The following is a 15,677-nucleotide window of genomic DNA, read 5'->3' as shown; positions in this document are numbered from 1 at the left end:
TAGGAAAATAAACCCTGCACCCCTAATTTCAGGGGCTGCGTTGGTATGGCCACCTGTGGCCCTCCAGATGTTGTTGGACTCCCAATTCCCATTTGCTCCAGCCAACATAGCCCGTGTTCAGGGATGATAGGAGCTGCAGTTCAACAACATTTGGAAGGCCACACCTTAGCAATCCCTCCCTTATTTGAAAGGCTTAGTTGCATTTGAAAGTCAAAAAATGCAAGGAAGAATGGTTTTTTTTATTTTTTTGAAAAGCAAGAGTATCTGTCAGTTGCAGAGATGTTGTATGAACATTAAAACCCCAAGTAATTTCAACCAAAATAGAAACATAGTCCAGGAATATAAGGCCAATAAACAGCCACTTTGGCTTATCGAAGGGGTTTGAGCAACCCACAATTTTTTCCCTTTCCTTTTAAACCTGACGCCATCTCCATGCAACTATGCTGTATCATGAATTCTTTTCAAAATGTCTATAAGTTTCAAAAATACTTTTGCCACACAGGATAGGAGTCTGCTTATGGTTATAAAAACCCCATAGGCCTTTGGATCATGGCCTAAGTGTAGAACATGGTTGTAGGTTTCCAGAGGAACAATGCAATATAATGGGTTCAGATGGGACCCAAAAGGAACATACCAAGAAAATGTTGCAAAGATTATTTGGCAAGGTTCAGCAGCCCAGAAAAAAAAAATGGAAGCAGCAGCAAAAAGATGCAAAATGAACGAAGCAGCACTCAATCCTAGGTGAAGTTGAATATCTGAAAGGAAGCAGCGAGAGCACTTCACCTTACCAAACTTCGCTGGTAACATTTCCCGCCTGCTACTTGCTTTCTTAGGGCAATTTCCACACATTATTAAGATGGCTACAAACCCAAGCTTGCCAGGAAGTGTATATTCAATAGGGATCTGGATCAAATCCTCGCAGCCTAATTATTGTGTTTTGTACAATGTACAGTGGTACCTCGGTTTATGAACTTAATCTGTTCTGGAAGTCCGTTCTTAAACCGAAACCGTTCTTAAACCGAGGCGTGCTTTCCCTAACAAGGCCTCCTGCTGCAGGTTCCCTTGTATTCTTAGACCAAGGTAAAGTTCGCAAACCGGGACACTACTTCCGGTTTTGCGGAGTTTGTAAACCGAATAGTTCGTAAACAGGGCTTTTCTTAAACTGAGGTACCACTGTAGAAGTTTGTGCTGCATAATTTTTACATTTACAGGTACAGCAACACACATCTAAACAACGGCATGTGAACTGGTCCTTGGATATAGTTTCTAAGTCTAATTCAAATCAAACACTATTCAGGGCTATTTTGCCTCCTAATTCATTCCGAACCTATCCGACACTGTGGTGTGGGACAGACGAATCTTAAGCAAATGAGAGAGTACCTCAATTGGTTCAATGTCACTAGCTGTGGAAGGGGACCTAGATCTTGAATGAAGGTGACACTTGATATCTTCATCCCGCGAAGGCGTATTAGATAAGGTAAAATTTTCAACAGAATCAATCTAGAGAAACAACCAAGGAAAAGAAACAAGCAAAAGGAAGGGAAGAGGGAGGGGAAGAAAATTAAAAGCCACTTTTTTATTACGCACTATTTTTCTCAAAAACATAGAAATGCAAATAGGGAGCAGAATTTTTAAAAGGAATAAATAATAATTTGCCACTCAATTTGTAAATGTTTGAGCTAGGTTAACCTGCCTGCAATGGCAGCATAACACCAGTTTATCTGGCTTGTGCAGGGATCAATAAAGTCCACTCTAAGCATTTGTTGGCAGCTGGACAGGATAATCAATTTACATAAAATTAAGCCTGCAATAATGTTTGTGAGTCACTGAGTCACTTATTCTTTAATTTAAAACCCCCGAGATTTGGGTTCTTTCATGAATTGCAATGGATAGCAAAAAAAAAACAAAAAAAAAAACATTAAGGTGCTTCCCCACTGTTAATTTATATATAGATCGTTAAGGAACCATACCAATGAATTAAGCATAAGAATACATTATGATGATTATTAACGAGAAATTGCCCATCATGACATATGTACAAGCATACTATAACCGATGAGTTATACGTTTTTGCTTGATTTATAGTAGTCTGAAGTTTTCAACACTAAGTAAAAGAAGCTAGAATATATTTTGCATAATAAAAGAATCTCATAAAGGGTGAATATCAGAAGCAATATAATAGAAAAAAGATTCTGTTCTGCAGTGATGCCTTGATCTACATTTTCTAATTTCAATTATTTCTGTTATTGTAATTAGAAATTGTTTGATGGTTTAGGTGTTATGCAATATTTGATTTCATCTTGTTCTGTCAATATTCATGTTAAAGATTGTATTAAACACAATGGGCTAAGTCTACATATTTTCTTACACTGCTATACTAGACATGGGTTTGCTTCCTTGAAAATATATTTGGGGGAAGACAGTTTTAATTAAACATCTAATTCCTTTATTTAGTTGAACTATAACTTTCTCATACAGGACTGGAGTGGCGCTGTGGTCTAAACAGAGCCTAGGGCTTGCCGATTGGAAGGTTGGTGGTTCGAATCCCCGTGACGGGGTGAGCTCCTGTTGCTTGGTCCCAGCTCCTGCCAACCTAGCAATTCGAAACCACGTCAAGTACAATTAGATATATAGGTACCACTCCGGTGGGAAGGTAAACGGTGTTTTCGTGCACTGCTCTGGTTCACCAGAAGCGGCTTAGTCATGCTGGCCACACGACCCGGAAGCTGTACGCCGGCTCCCTCGGCCAGTAAAGCGAGATGAGTGCCGCAACCCCAGAGTCATTCGCGACTGGACCTAACGGTCAGGGGTACCTTTACCTTTACAACTTTCTTATTAGTTACCAGCTCCCCCAACCTGCCCTGTCACCCCCTTCCCCATAGCATAGAGGTCAGTCCAAATATTACATTTTTCTGCAAAAAAAAAAATCTAGTCGCTTCAAATAAACCCATCAATTGCCCTTTTGGAAAACCCAACATCTTAGAATATTTTTGTTTGTAATGCAATTCACTATTTTGTTTTACCAAACTGTTGGGAGATTGCGTTGTCCCAGAGAGCACAAAAATTTAACTATTTTAATTACTACAGTGGACAGATCTGGGCTGTATATAATAATAATAATAATAATAATAATAATAATAATAATAATAATATACCCAGCCCATCTGGCTGGGTTTCCCCAGCCACTCTGGGTGGCTTCCAACAAAATATTAAAATACAATAGTGCATCAAACATTAAAAGCTTCCCTATACATTTGCCCCTTTAAAGATATTAGTAGATAACAGCTGCATGAGCAATCTTAATGTCTGATTTGCCTTTTCTTTCCTTTTTTTACATGTGTTTACACTGGGCAACTGTGACACAACCGCTGTTCGGTTCTTTTAAGAAATATGGGAACTATAAGTTGATAATACTGTAAGCAACCAAATGCTATACTGTAAACAATACACCAGCTTGCTATATATAAACTGTTTCAAGCAGTGCAGCAATCACTGGCAGAAATTCTTTTCTATGCCCAGCATTAAAAAAAAATGCATACCTCTCTGAATATCAGGAATTATGTTTTCTTTAGTTGATATATATAGATTACTGTACTAAAGAATGTACCGGTAGATTTGTTTCTACATTTTTTTGAAAATATTGCTTGCATATACTGGACATCTATTGGAGGAATTGTTGAAGCTCTTCCCATCTCCTCTGAGGGCTGCGCCTGACATTGTTCCCAGGGAAGCCTGCTGCTGCATACATACTTTGGCAAAACCTCACATTATCATATGCCTTATCTATGTGTCAGCATGGAGGAAATATAATCAGAGGATTTGCACATATCTGAGCCCCCCCCCCCCATTTTTTTTGGTGCTTTCCTTCATTCCTCCTCCCAAATAGGAACACAAAGGACAAGGGAAATGCAAAAGACTGGTTTGCACATGCTGCTTGCACCTTCTATGTACCGGTACATTTGTTCAAAAAACCAGAGCTTACAATACAGTCCAGAAAGTACCACTACACTCATACTGGTAGATCTACCCTAATCTATCCTAATCCGAGAGCAAAAGGCTACTGGGTGAAGAAGTCCCTCATCAAAGAGGGACCTAATGTAGGTGTGTGCAGTGTCCTGTACTGAGAACACACACTGCCTATCCAATTATCAGTTTTCTTAAGTTGCATAGTGCTTGTCACCTGTTAGAATAATAGAATGGTAGAGTGGGAAGGGATCCAAAGGGCCCTCTAGCACCCCCCCCCCCCACGCAATGCAGGAATGTTAGGTTGTGTGAATTGGCTTCTAGACTAGGTTGCGGTTTTGTTTTTTCTGCCCAATAAACAGACAACTAGAACTGAAAACACCATTAGTATCCTCGACAATAATCTGGGTGAGGCACCATTCTGCTTGCTCTCAGGTAGGGCCCATTGTGTTTAGGACAGAATCACAGCAATAGTAAGGATAACTGAAATTGATTACTGATTTTAAGTTCAGTGTCTCCTTATTAAAAAAATAATAATCAAATTAATCTAGCACGAAAAAACTTCTGTATTATCTTGTCTTGCTACCGGTGTTTCCTACAGGAAGCAGGGCAGACAAAGAAGTGGGTTTTAATTCTGTTTATAATCATGCACTGCAGCCTAATTAGTTTTAACGACTTCAGTTTACCGCCATCTTTTGTTTCTGACATTCGAGTGCCAAGAGTGCAACATTAAAAAACAAAAACGCCACACACATTCTCCAGAACTTTTACTTAAACAGTATTGAATGCAAGGAAAGTATAGAAGCAGCAGTAGCACAAGACAAGCAGCAAGATAAATATGCAAGGCATAAACAGCATCAACAAAAATGGTCTACATTAAACAAAGGAAAAAGCATGTGCATCGTAGGCAAAACTAAAAGGCCACACACAGCAAGACATCCTCTTACACGTCTGCCTTTGTGAGCTGGAATACAGGAAGGAGAGCGCTTTAACAAAGAAAGGAGGAGACTGTTAACAGAACGAAACAGAAAGCCACATAATCCAGATCCAAATTTCTATCACAAGACACATACAGTAATATATACAATACTTTGAATTGTGAAGACAGAGACATGTAATAGGGAATTCTTTTTTAAAAGGAAACCAGAAGAACTAAACACAGGAGAACAATTTTCCAAACTTGCATGTTCATAACAGCCACTTCTCTCACAACTATTTTAAGGGCTAAACTAAACAGAAAGTTAGTTAAATGCATCTTTGTATTTAATATGGGTTTTTTTTAAGTAAATAACATCAGCTGGGGAAGAGTGATAATTATCAGGTTTTTATCAGGCAGAGAGGCAATTTAACTCTTTCCTCTGTGATGCAATTCCTCTCCACTACTGTCAGCGGGAGAACTTCTCCCCAAAGCAAATCCTGATCTCCATGTGAGCGCCAAAAATGTTCCGCTTAAAATGCAGCTACAAACCATTCCTAATAAGTGCTCAGATCCTTAGAAATGCTCAAAGTCTTTCAACTCAAACTGATAAAAAGGTCATTTGGCATAGGCTTGAATAATTTGTGATCTGCTACATTACCTATACATTGTGGCTTGCTATGTCTTGGCAACCCCCCAGTTTTGCAATTTAAGGCCTTCCAGGTTTACTCAGTGGCCAGTGATATATAGCTTAATAGGTTACATTTGGCAGTTGTGTAGGCTTGACCTAGATGCTATACAGAAAGTTCATTGTGGCAAGACTACATCTGCAAGGCTATGGAAATGACTGAGCATGATCTGACTCCACGTAGGAAATCAATTCAGGAACACAAGGAATACTGTTACTTACCAGTAATGAAAGTTTTTTGACACATGACCTATATTCACATTTAGGGGTCCCCTAAGCGAAGTGTGTAAATGGTAGGGCTGCCAGCATACAAACTACTCTGCCCCTTCATTTCCCCCGTAAAATGTGCCATAAGGTACTGGTAAAGTAGGAAGGAAGGAAGGCTCTGGTAATACTTCAGTTCCTTCCAACTTCTTCACTAAGCTTTTGTTTTAACTTGATCAAGAAGGAAAGATGGATACACAAGGATGTATGCAATTACTGGGAAACAGCTCTGCATTCCTCAGGTGATGCTCCTCACCTACGGAAGACAAGGCAGCAATTCTTTGCAAAGAAAGGTAATATGGTGAACTAACTGAAAGCTGAACCATAAAAACATTTCAACATTTCAATGGTCTAATTATAAAAATAAAATAAAATAATATTTTTTCAAATATTATATTGCTACTGAGAGTCAGGATGGTGTAGGGCAGGAGAGTCAGAGGTTAAAATTCCCCTTAAGCCATGAAGCTGAGTGTCATGGCCCACCCTGAGGACTCTGGTGAGGACCATGAGTACAAGAAAGAGGCCATGAATCAGAGCTCTCCCACTCAAGCCCCCAACTTGGAGCTGGGCCCTTCTGTTGAAAATCTTCCTCAAAGTTTTGCAGGCTCCCTCCACCTTGGCTCAGAGGGAGGAGGCAGGACACTGAATGCCGGGGAGACCCCTTCAATGGTGGTAGAGAGAGGGAGCACCATGGCACAGTCCGAGGTGTCAAAGGAGGAGGAAATGCGGGCATTGTCTCAAAAGAAGCAGCCCCAGCCCCCCAGAAGGTGCATTTTCGAATCAGGTGCATTTATGAACTTTGCTTTCAACAGTTTTTTGTTTTTTTAAAGGGAGAGGGCATTTAGAACAAATTTTTTAAATCTATAATAGAGGGCAACTTAACTGTATCTGCTATCTTTGTTAATAGAATCATATTGGAGTGGTTTGGGCAAAGTGAAGACAGCTACTGTTAAAAATTAGCACTGCTTAAAAATGTTAAGGATGATCTGGCAGTTTTACTATAGGAGCATAAACTTTGTCATATGATCATAAACCTACTGATGGTTGAGAAACATTTTACTTTTCTTGCCCTACTATTATTTCTTATAGAACATGACGGAAAGCATCTTAAATTTATAAAAAATATGCTGGTTCAAATTTCCCTTTCTCATGAGGGGATCTCAGCTCAAGACACCCCAGGACTCTTCTATTAATGTAACTTTCATTCCAAGGACAGTCTTCAACGATTATTGCACACCTTCCTGGCCTCCTTTTTTTCTTCTTAAATGAATTTGACCTGCCTGTATCCAAAGTATGAAATCAGCAGTCTGAGGACTTCTGCTTACTGTGATATATTTGTAGGGCAAGAGTGAAGGATGATGGTTCTATATGACCGTATATGTGTGCATGGACATACTGATAGACCCAGGAACTATTGAGGCTGAGTTGGTGGGTATCTGACTAGGGAAGGGGAATGGTTTGAGAGGAATCTTTCTAATTGTAGATATTTTGATACTTGCATTGAACTGCACTGAACCAATTTTATTGACTTAATTGTATTGAATTATGGAATAATGACAATATGCACATCTTTTGAAAAAGCAAACTTAGTGAACTTGTGCTGCTGTCACCGACGATAATCAAGAAACCTACTCCTGGTCATGAATGATATGGGAAGTATGGAGAATGTGATAGCCAGGTCCTCGTTAAATGCAAGTTCTAATTTTGGAAATAATCGAATCACTCTAGCCCCTTCTTCATTTTACACCACCTTCACCTTGTGGTGGAGGGGAGGAGGGGGAAACCTAAATTCGTACAGCACAACATTCTTTATACCGGTAACTGGGAATGGACAGGGTCACTTAGTATTTTCAGAAAGCTACAACGGTGGAAAATGTTTATTTGAAGTAAAGCATAACTTAGAATGTTGTTGAAGAAGATGGGCTAACTGTGCAGCAGGTCCTCAGTAAGCTACCTCTGGAAGAAGACAACATGTAATGCAACAGCACCAATGACTCATTTTCACAGTGGGATATTTGTTCTCCTTCCATCTGCAGTCTACTGTTAAGTGCAGCTGCGAACCTAGACATTTATCTTTCCCTAGTAAAAATTGAAAAATTATATGCTCCCTTGTTAGCCTAATAATTAAAGTAAGCTGCAATTGTTCAGTTTTGTTTAAGTATATAAATTACTTGCCTGGGAGAAACACAAACTTGTGTATTGTGTGTAACAGAACAAATGCAAAGGTTGCAAAGATGGGGCGGTGCTCCCTGAAAAGGATCAGGTAAAGTGACCTCTGTGGCTTGAAGCACCTTTCAATAGCTGTGGTGACTTCACCCAGATGGAGTTAGCTTGGCTACAGTTAGCCATTGCCAGGGACTGGCTGGACACTGAGGGGTGGTGGCTGGGTACTGATGAGTGGGCACTGGGAGAAGCGAGATTGGAGACTGACTTGGAAGAAGGGGTCTGTGATCTGGGGGAGCCTGTAACAGCCAATTCTATTATTCATAAAGGGGCTGTTTTAAATCTCAGTATGTGGAGACTTCTCCTTCACAGTAAGCAGTTTGTCTGAAGCGGGTAGAAGCCTAGCATTACCATGATGCACAAATCCACGGACCATTCATCTACAGCCCCCTTAAATGTATTTACTACCAAAAGTCTCTTAATAAAAGCAGACAATGCATCCCAATTCTTGAAATCAGCACAAATTAATTTCCATTTTATGATTGCAGCATGCATATGAAGGAAAGAACACATCCCGCTAGTCAGTGCCCTTGTTTGTACATAACTCTGAGCCAAACCATAGCTTAGCACAGTTGAGTAAAAGGTGCAGGAAAACCTTGGTTGCAGCTCATCATTTGCCAGGAGAGAGCTAAACCACAAGCATGCTAAGCCAAATCACAGCCTAGCTTAGAGAATCACAGCAACAAAATACCTGAGGAGGTGAAAAGCAGCCGTGATCTCCTTTCCACATACTTGTTTGTTCATGCTATGCCATGGTTTGGCTTAGCGTGATGTGTTAACAAGGCCAATATCTCCATTAGCTAACTCTTCAGCAGCTACAATCTTCTGAAAACTCGAGCTGTGTGGTAAATTTCATCAGTGTGCTTGGCAAATTAGTTAAGCTACTGTGAACATAGAACTATTGTTGTGTAAATATGTGCAAATATATGCACAATGCTGTTATTATAGTTGATATCAATTAAACAAGAACTTATAATGAAGGCAAGTAGGATCTTTGATTTGGAGTGAGGTGGGAGTGGAGTTATGCTACAAAAGGGTCATTTTTTCTTTTTTAAAAAGGATTTTAAATACAAGGAAGTGCTAGTTCTAATGTTGCAGATGTATACCGTTCAGAAACAAATGGTAAGCAACAGAAGAAAAAAAAACCTTTCTTACACTCATGTAAAATAGAGGTTTTGAAGCTGTGTTTTGGATCTATAACTAATCTATCATTTTTACACAAAAGATCTACTTTATATAGCTTGCAATCCTCTAAGCACTGTTGAATCAGAGTGCCTTTGAAATGTACTGAAGATAAAAATCCAATCTAAGGTTTGTATCCTACTAAGTCAAGAGTTGATCTAGGGAAATCAAATCAATGCACCTAAGTTAGTCAGGATTAACTGATGTCCACTGATTTCCACAGGTCTTCTCTAAGTATGACCTAGTTGGATAAAACCCTAAATCTTTAAATAGGACAGAAAAGTGCAGTGCTGAACTCTCAAGTCCATTTTAAAAGACAAATTCTTTTTTGCTCCTTGTTAATTCAGATAGTTGTCAAATACTTCAATGGTGAAAATCACAAGCACAATGATGACATCACAAGCACTAGAGCACAGTACTACTCACACCATAACTGGATGTATACTTGTGAAACATTTTTTATCAGAATATGAGTATTCACTGCACCCTCTTTACGTCACCATTCTCTATGGACTCCCATATTCAGTGGTAAGAATATTTTTTCTACCACATGGTTATATTTAATGCTTTTTAAAAGTAGCTGGGATTGCAGTTTAACGAACAAATAGGCAATTTTATAAAAAGAGTGAGCTATGTATATTCTAAGACAACATTCCTAGTCTTTAATTTATTGATCCACTACAAAAATCCTTGTAATAAAATAATGCAGTCAATTTGAAAAAACATCTATTAGCTGGTATAAAATCAGTTAGGTTAATAATTTTGTCAATGTCCAATATTAAAAAGTAAAATAAAAATGGATGGTGTTAAGAATCATAATGCTTAGTTGCTATCTGAAATTCAAAAGGTCTGCAAAAATCACTGATATGAAGGGAAAGAAACTGAGCAGAGGAAAGAAAACAGCCACAAAGCAAAGGAAGATAATACACTTACACTCACCCAAAACAAAAACCAAATTGCAGCAATATATTTTAAAGGTCAACTTCTGACCAGGCAATATCATTAACAGTGTAGCAAATATTAGGGCAGAGTGAGTGTGAGGCATCTCAGCTCCTTTTAATAGCAAAACAAAGCAACAGACACATACGCAAATTCATGCTATTAAAAAAAAGCTATATTGATAAATACTCAGGATTTAAACATATCAGGAGCACTAAAACCTTCTGTAGATTTTCATGCTCTTGATGGCACGGCTTGTTAAAGTGACTGCATTACTATTCAAATTTGCCAAATCAGTCTGATTTCTACTGAATAATTTGCTGTTTTGACTTACGTCATCCATAAAATCAATCAATGAGGATGATGAAGAAGAAAAGGAATCCTATTTTAACGTATAGAGCAGTAAAGAAACAGAAACAGATAGATGAAAACTTCTGTTTTGTGAAAATAACCAGCACCGCCATACTGTTGAGAAATCAAGTGAAGAAAGATTCCAAATGATTTACATTTTTTTTAGTATACCTTTTGAACAGCTTTTGTTAACTGACTATTATTCTACCTATATTACATAGTAGTTTAATTACATTAAAGACAGTGCAAGGGAACACAGGATTGTTAGGACAACAATATAGACTCTTTAGGTCTGCTGTACCTTTAGGAGAATTATGCAGATGTGGAATGTGCCATTAATTGTCACAATTTCTTAGTGGCAGGATTTTACTATCCAAACTAACAAAATGTCTGTGGCCATAAAGATGGGCTACATCTGTGTGACTGGGCAAGTGACGGCAACAACTTCCTTTTCCAGCTCCAACTTTTCTTCCATTTGCCCTTGCTTCCCCTCCCTCTCAATCAATTGGGACCTTCACCCCAGTCCACAATCTCATCTGTGTTCAGATCCCAGGTCCCTGCCTTTCCTCAGCCCCCTTTGCTTCATGCTGTGGTCATGTTAGTAAGGTATGTGCCCGATAGTGATAAAGCACAATGTGTAAACCATAGAACAAATCTTGGTTACAGCTCATGGCTTGCCTGGAGAGAGCTAAACCATGAGCTCAGGTTGGGACAACATGCTAAACCAAACTATGGCTTAGCAATGCAGCAGCATTACAGCTGTGATATTCTCTCTTGAGGGCTGATCTATTTGTGCTTAGCATGGTTTGGCTGCATATAACATGTGATCTTGGCCAATGTGTCTCTTTCCCCCCAAATTGAGTTCTGTTTCGCAGTTGTGCTTACAAGCCCTGTTTCATGCCCAATAAGCACAGGATGCCTTTGCCCGGCAGTGCTTTGGCCCATAGATTGCAGCAAAATACTGGGCAAGGTCTTGCCCAGTATCTTCCCTGTGTGATGGGCTCATGGGAAAAAGCTGTGCCATGAGCCCTTGCTGCAGAAAGGAGGGGGAAAGCCTAAGGCTGCTTCCCTTGGAGCTCACAGTCATTTTGCTTTGAGAGCTTCCTGCCCATCCACCCTCAGGTTAGAGCCTTAACTGAGCAATTTTGGGCTGGAAAGGAATTTCTCTCTCTCTCGATGTGATTGGCACTTGGTTGGGGTTTTTTCGCCTTTCCCTCAGTGAAATTATGGGTTTCCTTTATTAGGTGAAAGAACGTTGTTTGTATGAGGGTGGAAATGGCATTGGTCAGGATAAACATTGTACAGGGGGCCCCCACAAGGGGCCTGAGGGGAGGATTGACCATGGCAAACCCAAGTGTGGGTTTGGTATCTGCCTGGTTGGAATCTGCACCCTGGTCCACCAGTGAGACCTTGCTTGCTTGGCTTGCACCACAGCAAGGTTCAACACTGGCTGACTCCTGTCATACAGTTTTGGAGCGATCCAAACCCAGCGGATCCATTCCATCAACATGGGGCTTGTGGAATGATGAACTGATCCTGGGACCCAATGCCATGCCAACCCTTGCCCCGCCTGCTGGTGTCAATAAAGATTTGGCCTGATTTTATCCCATCACCATTGAACAGTCTGGTTATTTTGCTGCTCTCATGGGTCAGATAATGTGCCTGCCTGGGCAAATAATAGTTGTGGTAGTTGTTATAGTTGTGTTAGTCCTGAGCTTTCTAAACGTTTTAAGCACGGCGTCCTTAAATGTAAAGTGTGTAGATTGCCGAGTGCTAAGAATACAAAGAAGCCTACGAAGAGGTGTCATGCTTGCTGGTGTCACAAAAGCACTATCATCCTCAAACAGGACAAAGCATGAAGTTCCTAAAGTGAAGGGGCATTTGGGTGAAATTTTGCAGGTTGCTTAGACACAATCTATTATCTTGCACTTTGTTTTGGTTTTCCAATCTCATCTGTGCTAAGAAAGCGGTTCAGAAAACAAAGGGAGACAAGAGGTCGCAGTATTTTATGAAACTATTCTGTTCTGTATTTTCCATTCATAATAGAATGAGACAGAAATATTGTTAAAAGTGAGTCTTGAACCTAAGTGTTTTACATAATAGGGCCCTTACTTTATTTGAACAAGGAAGACAATGGAATCCACAATACTTTTCATTTCTATTTTAAGATATGTCCCCTGCTTTCTATGAAATCAGCAACCTAATTATTTTGAAAAATCAGAGACAAAATAAATTATCTGAGAAAACAACAGAATCTGGAGGGTTTCTGCCTTACTACGTGTCCGAAGTAAACTTCTGTTTGAACATATGGGAGTTGCAATTAAAAGGTCCCTATAGCAATGCATGGAAATAATGCAATAAAAACAACACAGTATCAAAACCTAAGTATAAGACAAATAATACAAATTCCTTAGAGATCTAAGGCTGTGATGCTATATACATTTACACAGCAGCATGCATCATTGAACTCAAGGGGACTTGCTTCTGAATAGACATGATAGGCTTGCACGGTGAATTCCCCTCCCCCCCCCACATAAGTGTAGTTATTATTTCAAAGCAATAGTGACCACAAACTGAATATGCATATGACATCAAAATATATAATACACCAGCTGTTTACTTACTTCAAATTGATCCAGAGCAGAGGTAGGCGCATTCAAAAATGCCAAGAAAGAATTCTGTGAGTCTTGGTGCTTTACACCTAGAAAACAGCAGCAAGTCTTTAACCTATAGAAAATGGCCAACTGGGTCATTATCTATGGGTTGTCCTTCTTGAGTTATCTCTGTTGCTACTCCAAAATGCACTAGCTTGCTCCACAGCTCAGGAAAAGAAAAAGGAAGCAGAGCTGTAACACGCCAAAGTACAACATCATGTCATTTGCAACAAGATCTCAAAATAATTAAGTTTGCATATTAATTTCTTAGCATCCTTTTTCTGATTCTCATACTTACAACCATTGTACTTAAAATTCTTAGAGCTACGTCCTCTGCATACAATGAAGATTTCCAGTACTGGTGCAAGTGCACAACTGGTAAACCTCATTGCATCTGAGAACTATTCTCTGGCCTTATATATCAAGAGCTTCTGTACCACTAATTACAAAACTCTGGCCCCTGCAGCAGCAAAAACACCACTCTAGTACCATGGCAGCTGAAACAGTTTTTTTTTTTTTTAAGGATCAGATTGTATAACTACAGACTCAGCTAGATTGGTAAAGAAAAGTGTTTTATATGTGTTCTACAGTATATGCGATATAACACTGTGACACCAGATGGCATTCTGGAGTCCTGTCTTTCCCTACCGGATTTCCCTGTATGAGTTTACAACTTTGATGTGCCTAGATCTAGCCTAAGACAGTGTAAGCTTAAGTTTACAGATTCAAGGAGCTATATTGGTTTAGTCCCCTTATCTCTCCTTTCACAAATGCAGTTCTTACCATACTCTACCATTAAAGGGATCCACTCTCTATCTACTCCTCCAACAAGTATAACTTTCTGGGCTTTTTCTTCGGTGGTTTTAAATTTAAACTGAGTGAAACTTTTGTCCAGTGCAACTAGAGTTCCATGGACAGTTTTTCAGAGGAGAATCCCCATTATGAAGCTATCCAAACAGTACTGTATTCTACCCTACTACTGATATGTCACAAGGACTTCACTGTGCCCTTTTGAAAGAACAGCTAATAAGAAGCACCCATGGGCTTAAATCAGATGTATGCTTAATAACTCAGCTAAGTAAACACATATTTTGATCATGAAAACTCACCATCATCAATGGGGCAAAAGCACAGCAATTAAAATGAATAGGATGATAGTACATGAAGGAATCAACCTTTTCTACTTAATATTCACCCCCTGATTGTGGTATTGTTTAAGTTGTAACCAGTGGGTTTGTTTGTTTGGTTTTTCTTTTTTGGGAAGAAAAATAGGTGCCAGTACACACCACCACCATCCTGCTTGCTCCCCCTGCTTTTTCGCTCCCCCCCACCTTTGTTGTTTCCTCCTCTGTCGCTGTTGCTTCCTGCGGAAGGCACAGCCTCCCAGAGGCACTTTGGTGCAACCCTTACAATCTCCAAACCACTTTCTAGGAAAGTGCATGACAATCATAAAAGTCGCACCAGAGCAGAGGCGCTTTGGTGATCATAACGGTCGCACCAAAGCGCCTCTGCTCTGGCGTGACTTTTATGACCAGCAGCCACCTTCCTGGAAAGCACTTTGGTGATCATAAGGGTTGTGCCAAAGCACCTCCGGGAGCCTGTGCCTGCAGCCGTGGGAAACAGCAGCAATGCAGGAGCAGCAAGCGGCAAAGGGGTGTGGGGAGAGAAGAGCAAGTGAGTCGGGGGGCGGGCAAGCGGTAGTGGCAAGATGGTGGCTGGGGGGAAAGAGGTGGTGGTACACTTTGCCAACAGAAAAAAACACTGGTTGTAACCCAGAATGGCACTGGTAAATGATGAAGAGCAAAGTAAATAAACAAACAAACAGAATGATTGTAGGAGCAATCAATAAGACATTTATTTTTGAGAAAATAATTTATAACTTATTTTCCCACTCTATAAGACTACTCTAGGTGGCTTGTAGCTTAAATCAAAAGAATTGGCACATTTTAAATGATTTCTTCACCATACGATACATAAAATATCTGAGTTGTAACTACTCATTATGCCAGCAACTTTCTACTAAATAGTGATCAACTGCTGTATAGTACAAAAACAAAAGGATTTGGAAAAAAAGACTTTATGAACCAAGACAACTGTTCTTCTGTATTTTTATACCAGCTGTGGGTACATCTTATCATGTAAGAGCTATGATGGTATCTTAGAAGCCAGGGTCCATATTCTGTCAGCACACTCTAAGATGCCATTCTTATTTGATAAGATATACCCAACTGCTGTGGAGTGGATTTTGCCTTCCTTTATTTGGACACCAATTCTCGTACCCTTTTCTGATCGGAGTTCTTCTGTCTCTTTTTTCAGTCTCTCTATTTCTGACAATAGATCAGAGTTCTTCTTGTCAGATTCCTGTAGTTTGCTTTATACAAATAAAGAGAGAGAGAGAGAGAGATCCAATTAGTAAGGGCCATGTTATTTAATTGTTACTTTGAACATATTTTTTCAGCACTGTTAAGTCAAGATCAATGTCAGCCACGTCACACTG

General features: G+C 39.7%; 1 protein-coding gene across 1 annotated transcript in view; it reads right to left on the bottom strand.

Annotated features, from left to right (window-relative positions):
• The window catches only part of CDC42BPA (CDC42 binding protein kinase alpha), a 150,449-nt gene that overhangs the window by 27,896 nt on the left and 106,876 nt on the right, over positions 1–15,677 (bottom strand). The window contains 4 exon segments of the mRNA XM_033144641.1: positions 1,381–1,500; positions 4,911–4,949; positions 13,151–13,227; positions 15,460–15,551. Of these exon segments, the coding sequence (XP_033000532.1) occupies positions 1,381–1,500; positions 4,911–4,949; positions 13,151–13,227; positions 15,460–15,551 (328 nt within the window).

Source organism: Lacerta agilis, chromosome 3 (genome assembly GCF_009819535.1).
Source record: "Lacerta agilis isolate rLacAgi1 chromosome 3, rLacAgi1.pri, whole genome shotgun sequence".
In the NCBI taxonomy this organism is placed as follows: domain Eukaryota; kingdom Metazoa; phylum Chordata; class Lepidosauria; order Squamata; family Lacertidae; genus Lacerta; species Lacerta agilis.
This window is presented reverse-complemented; position numbering and strand designations above follow the sequence as displayed.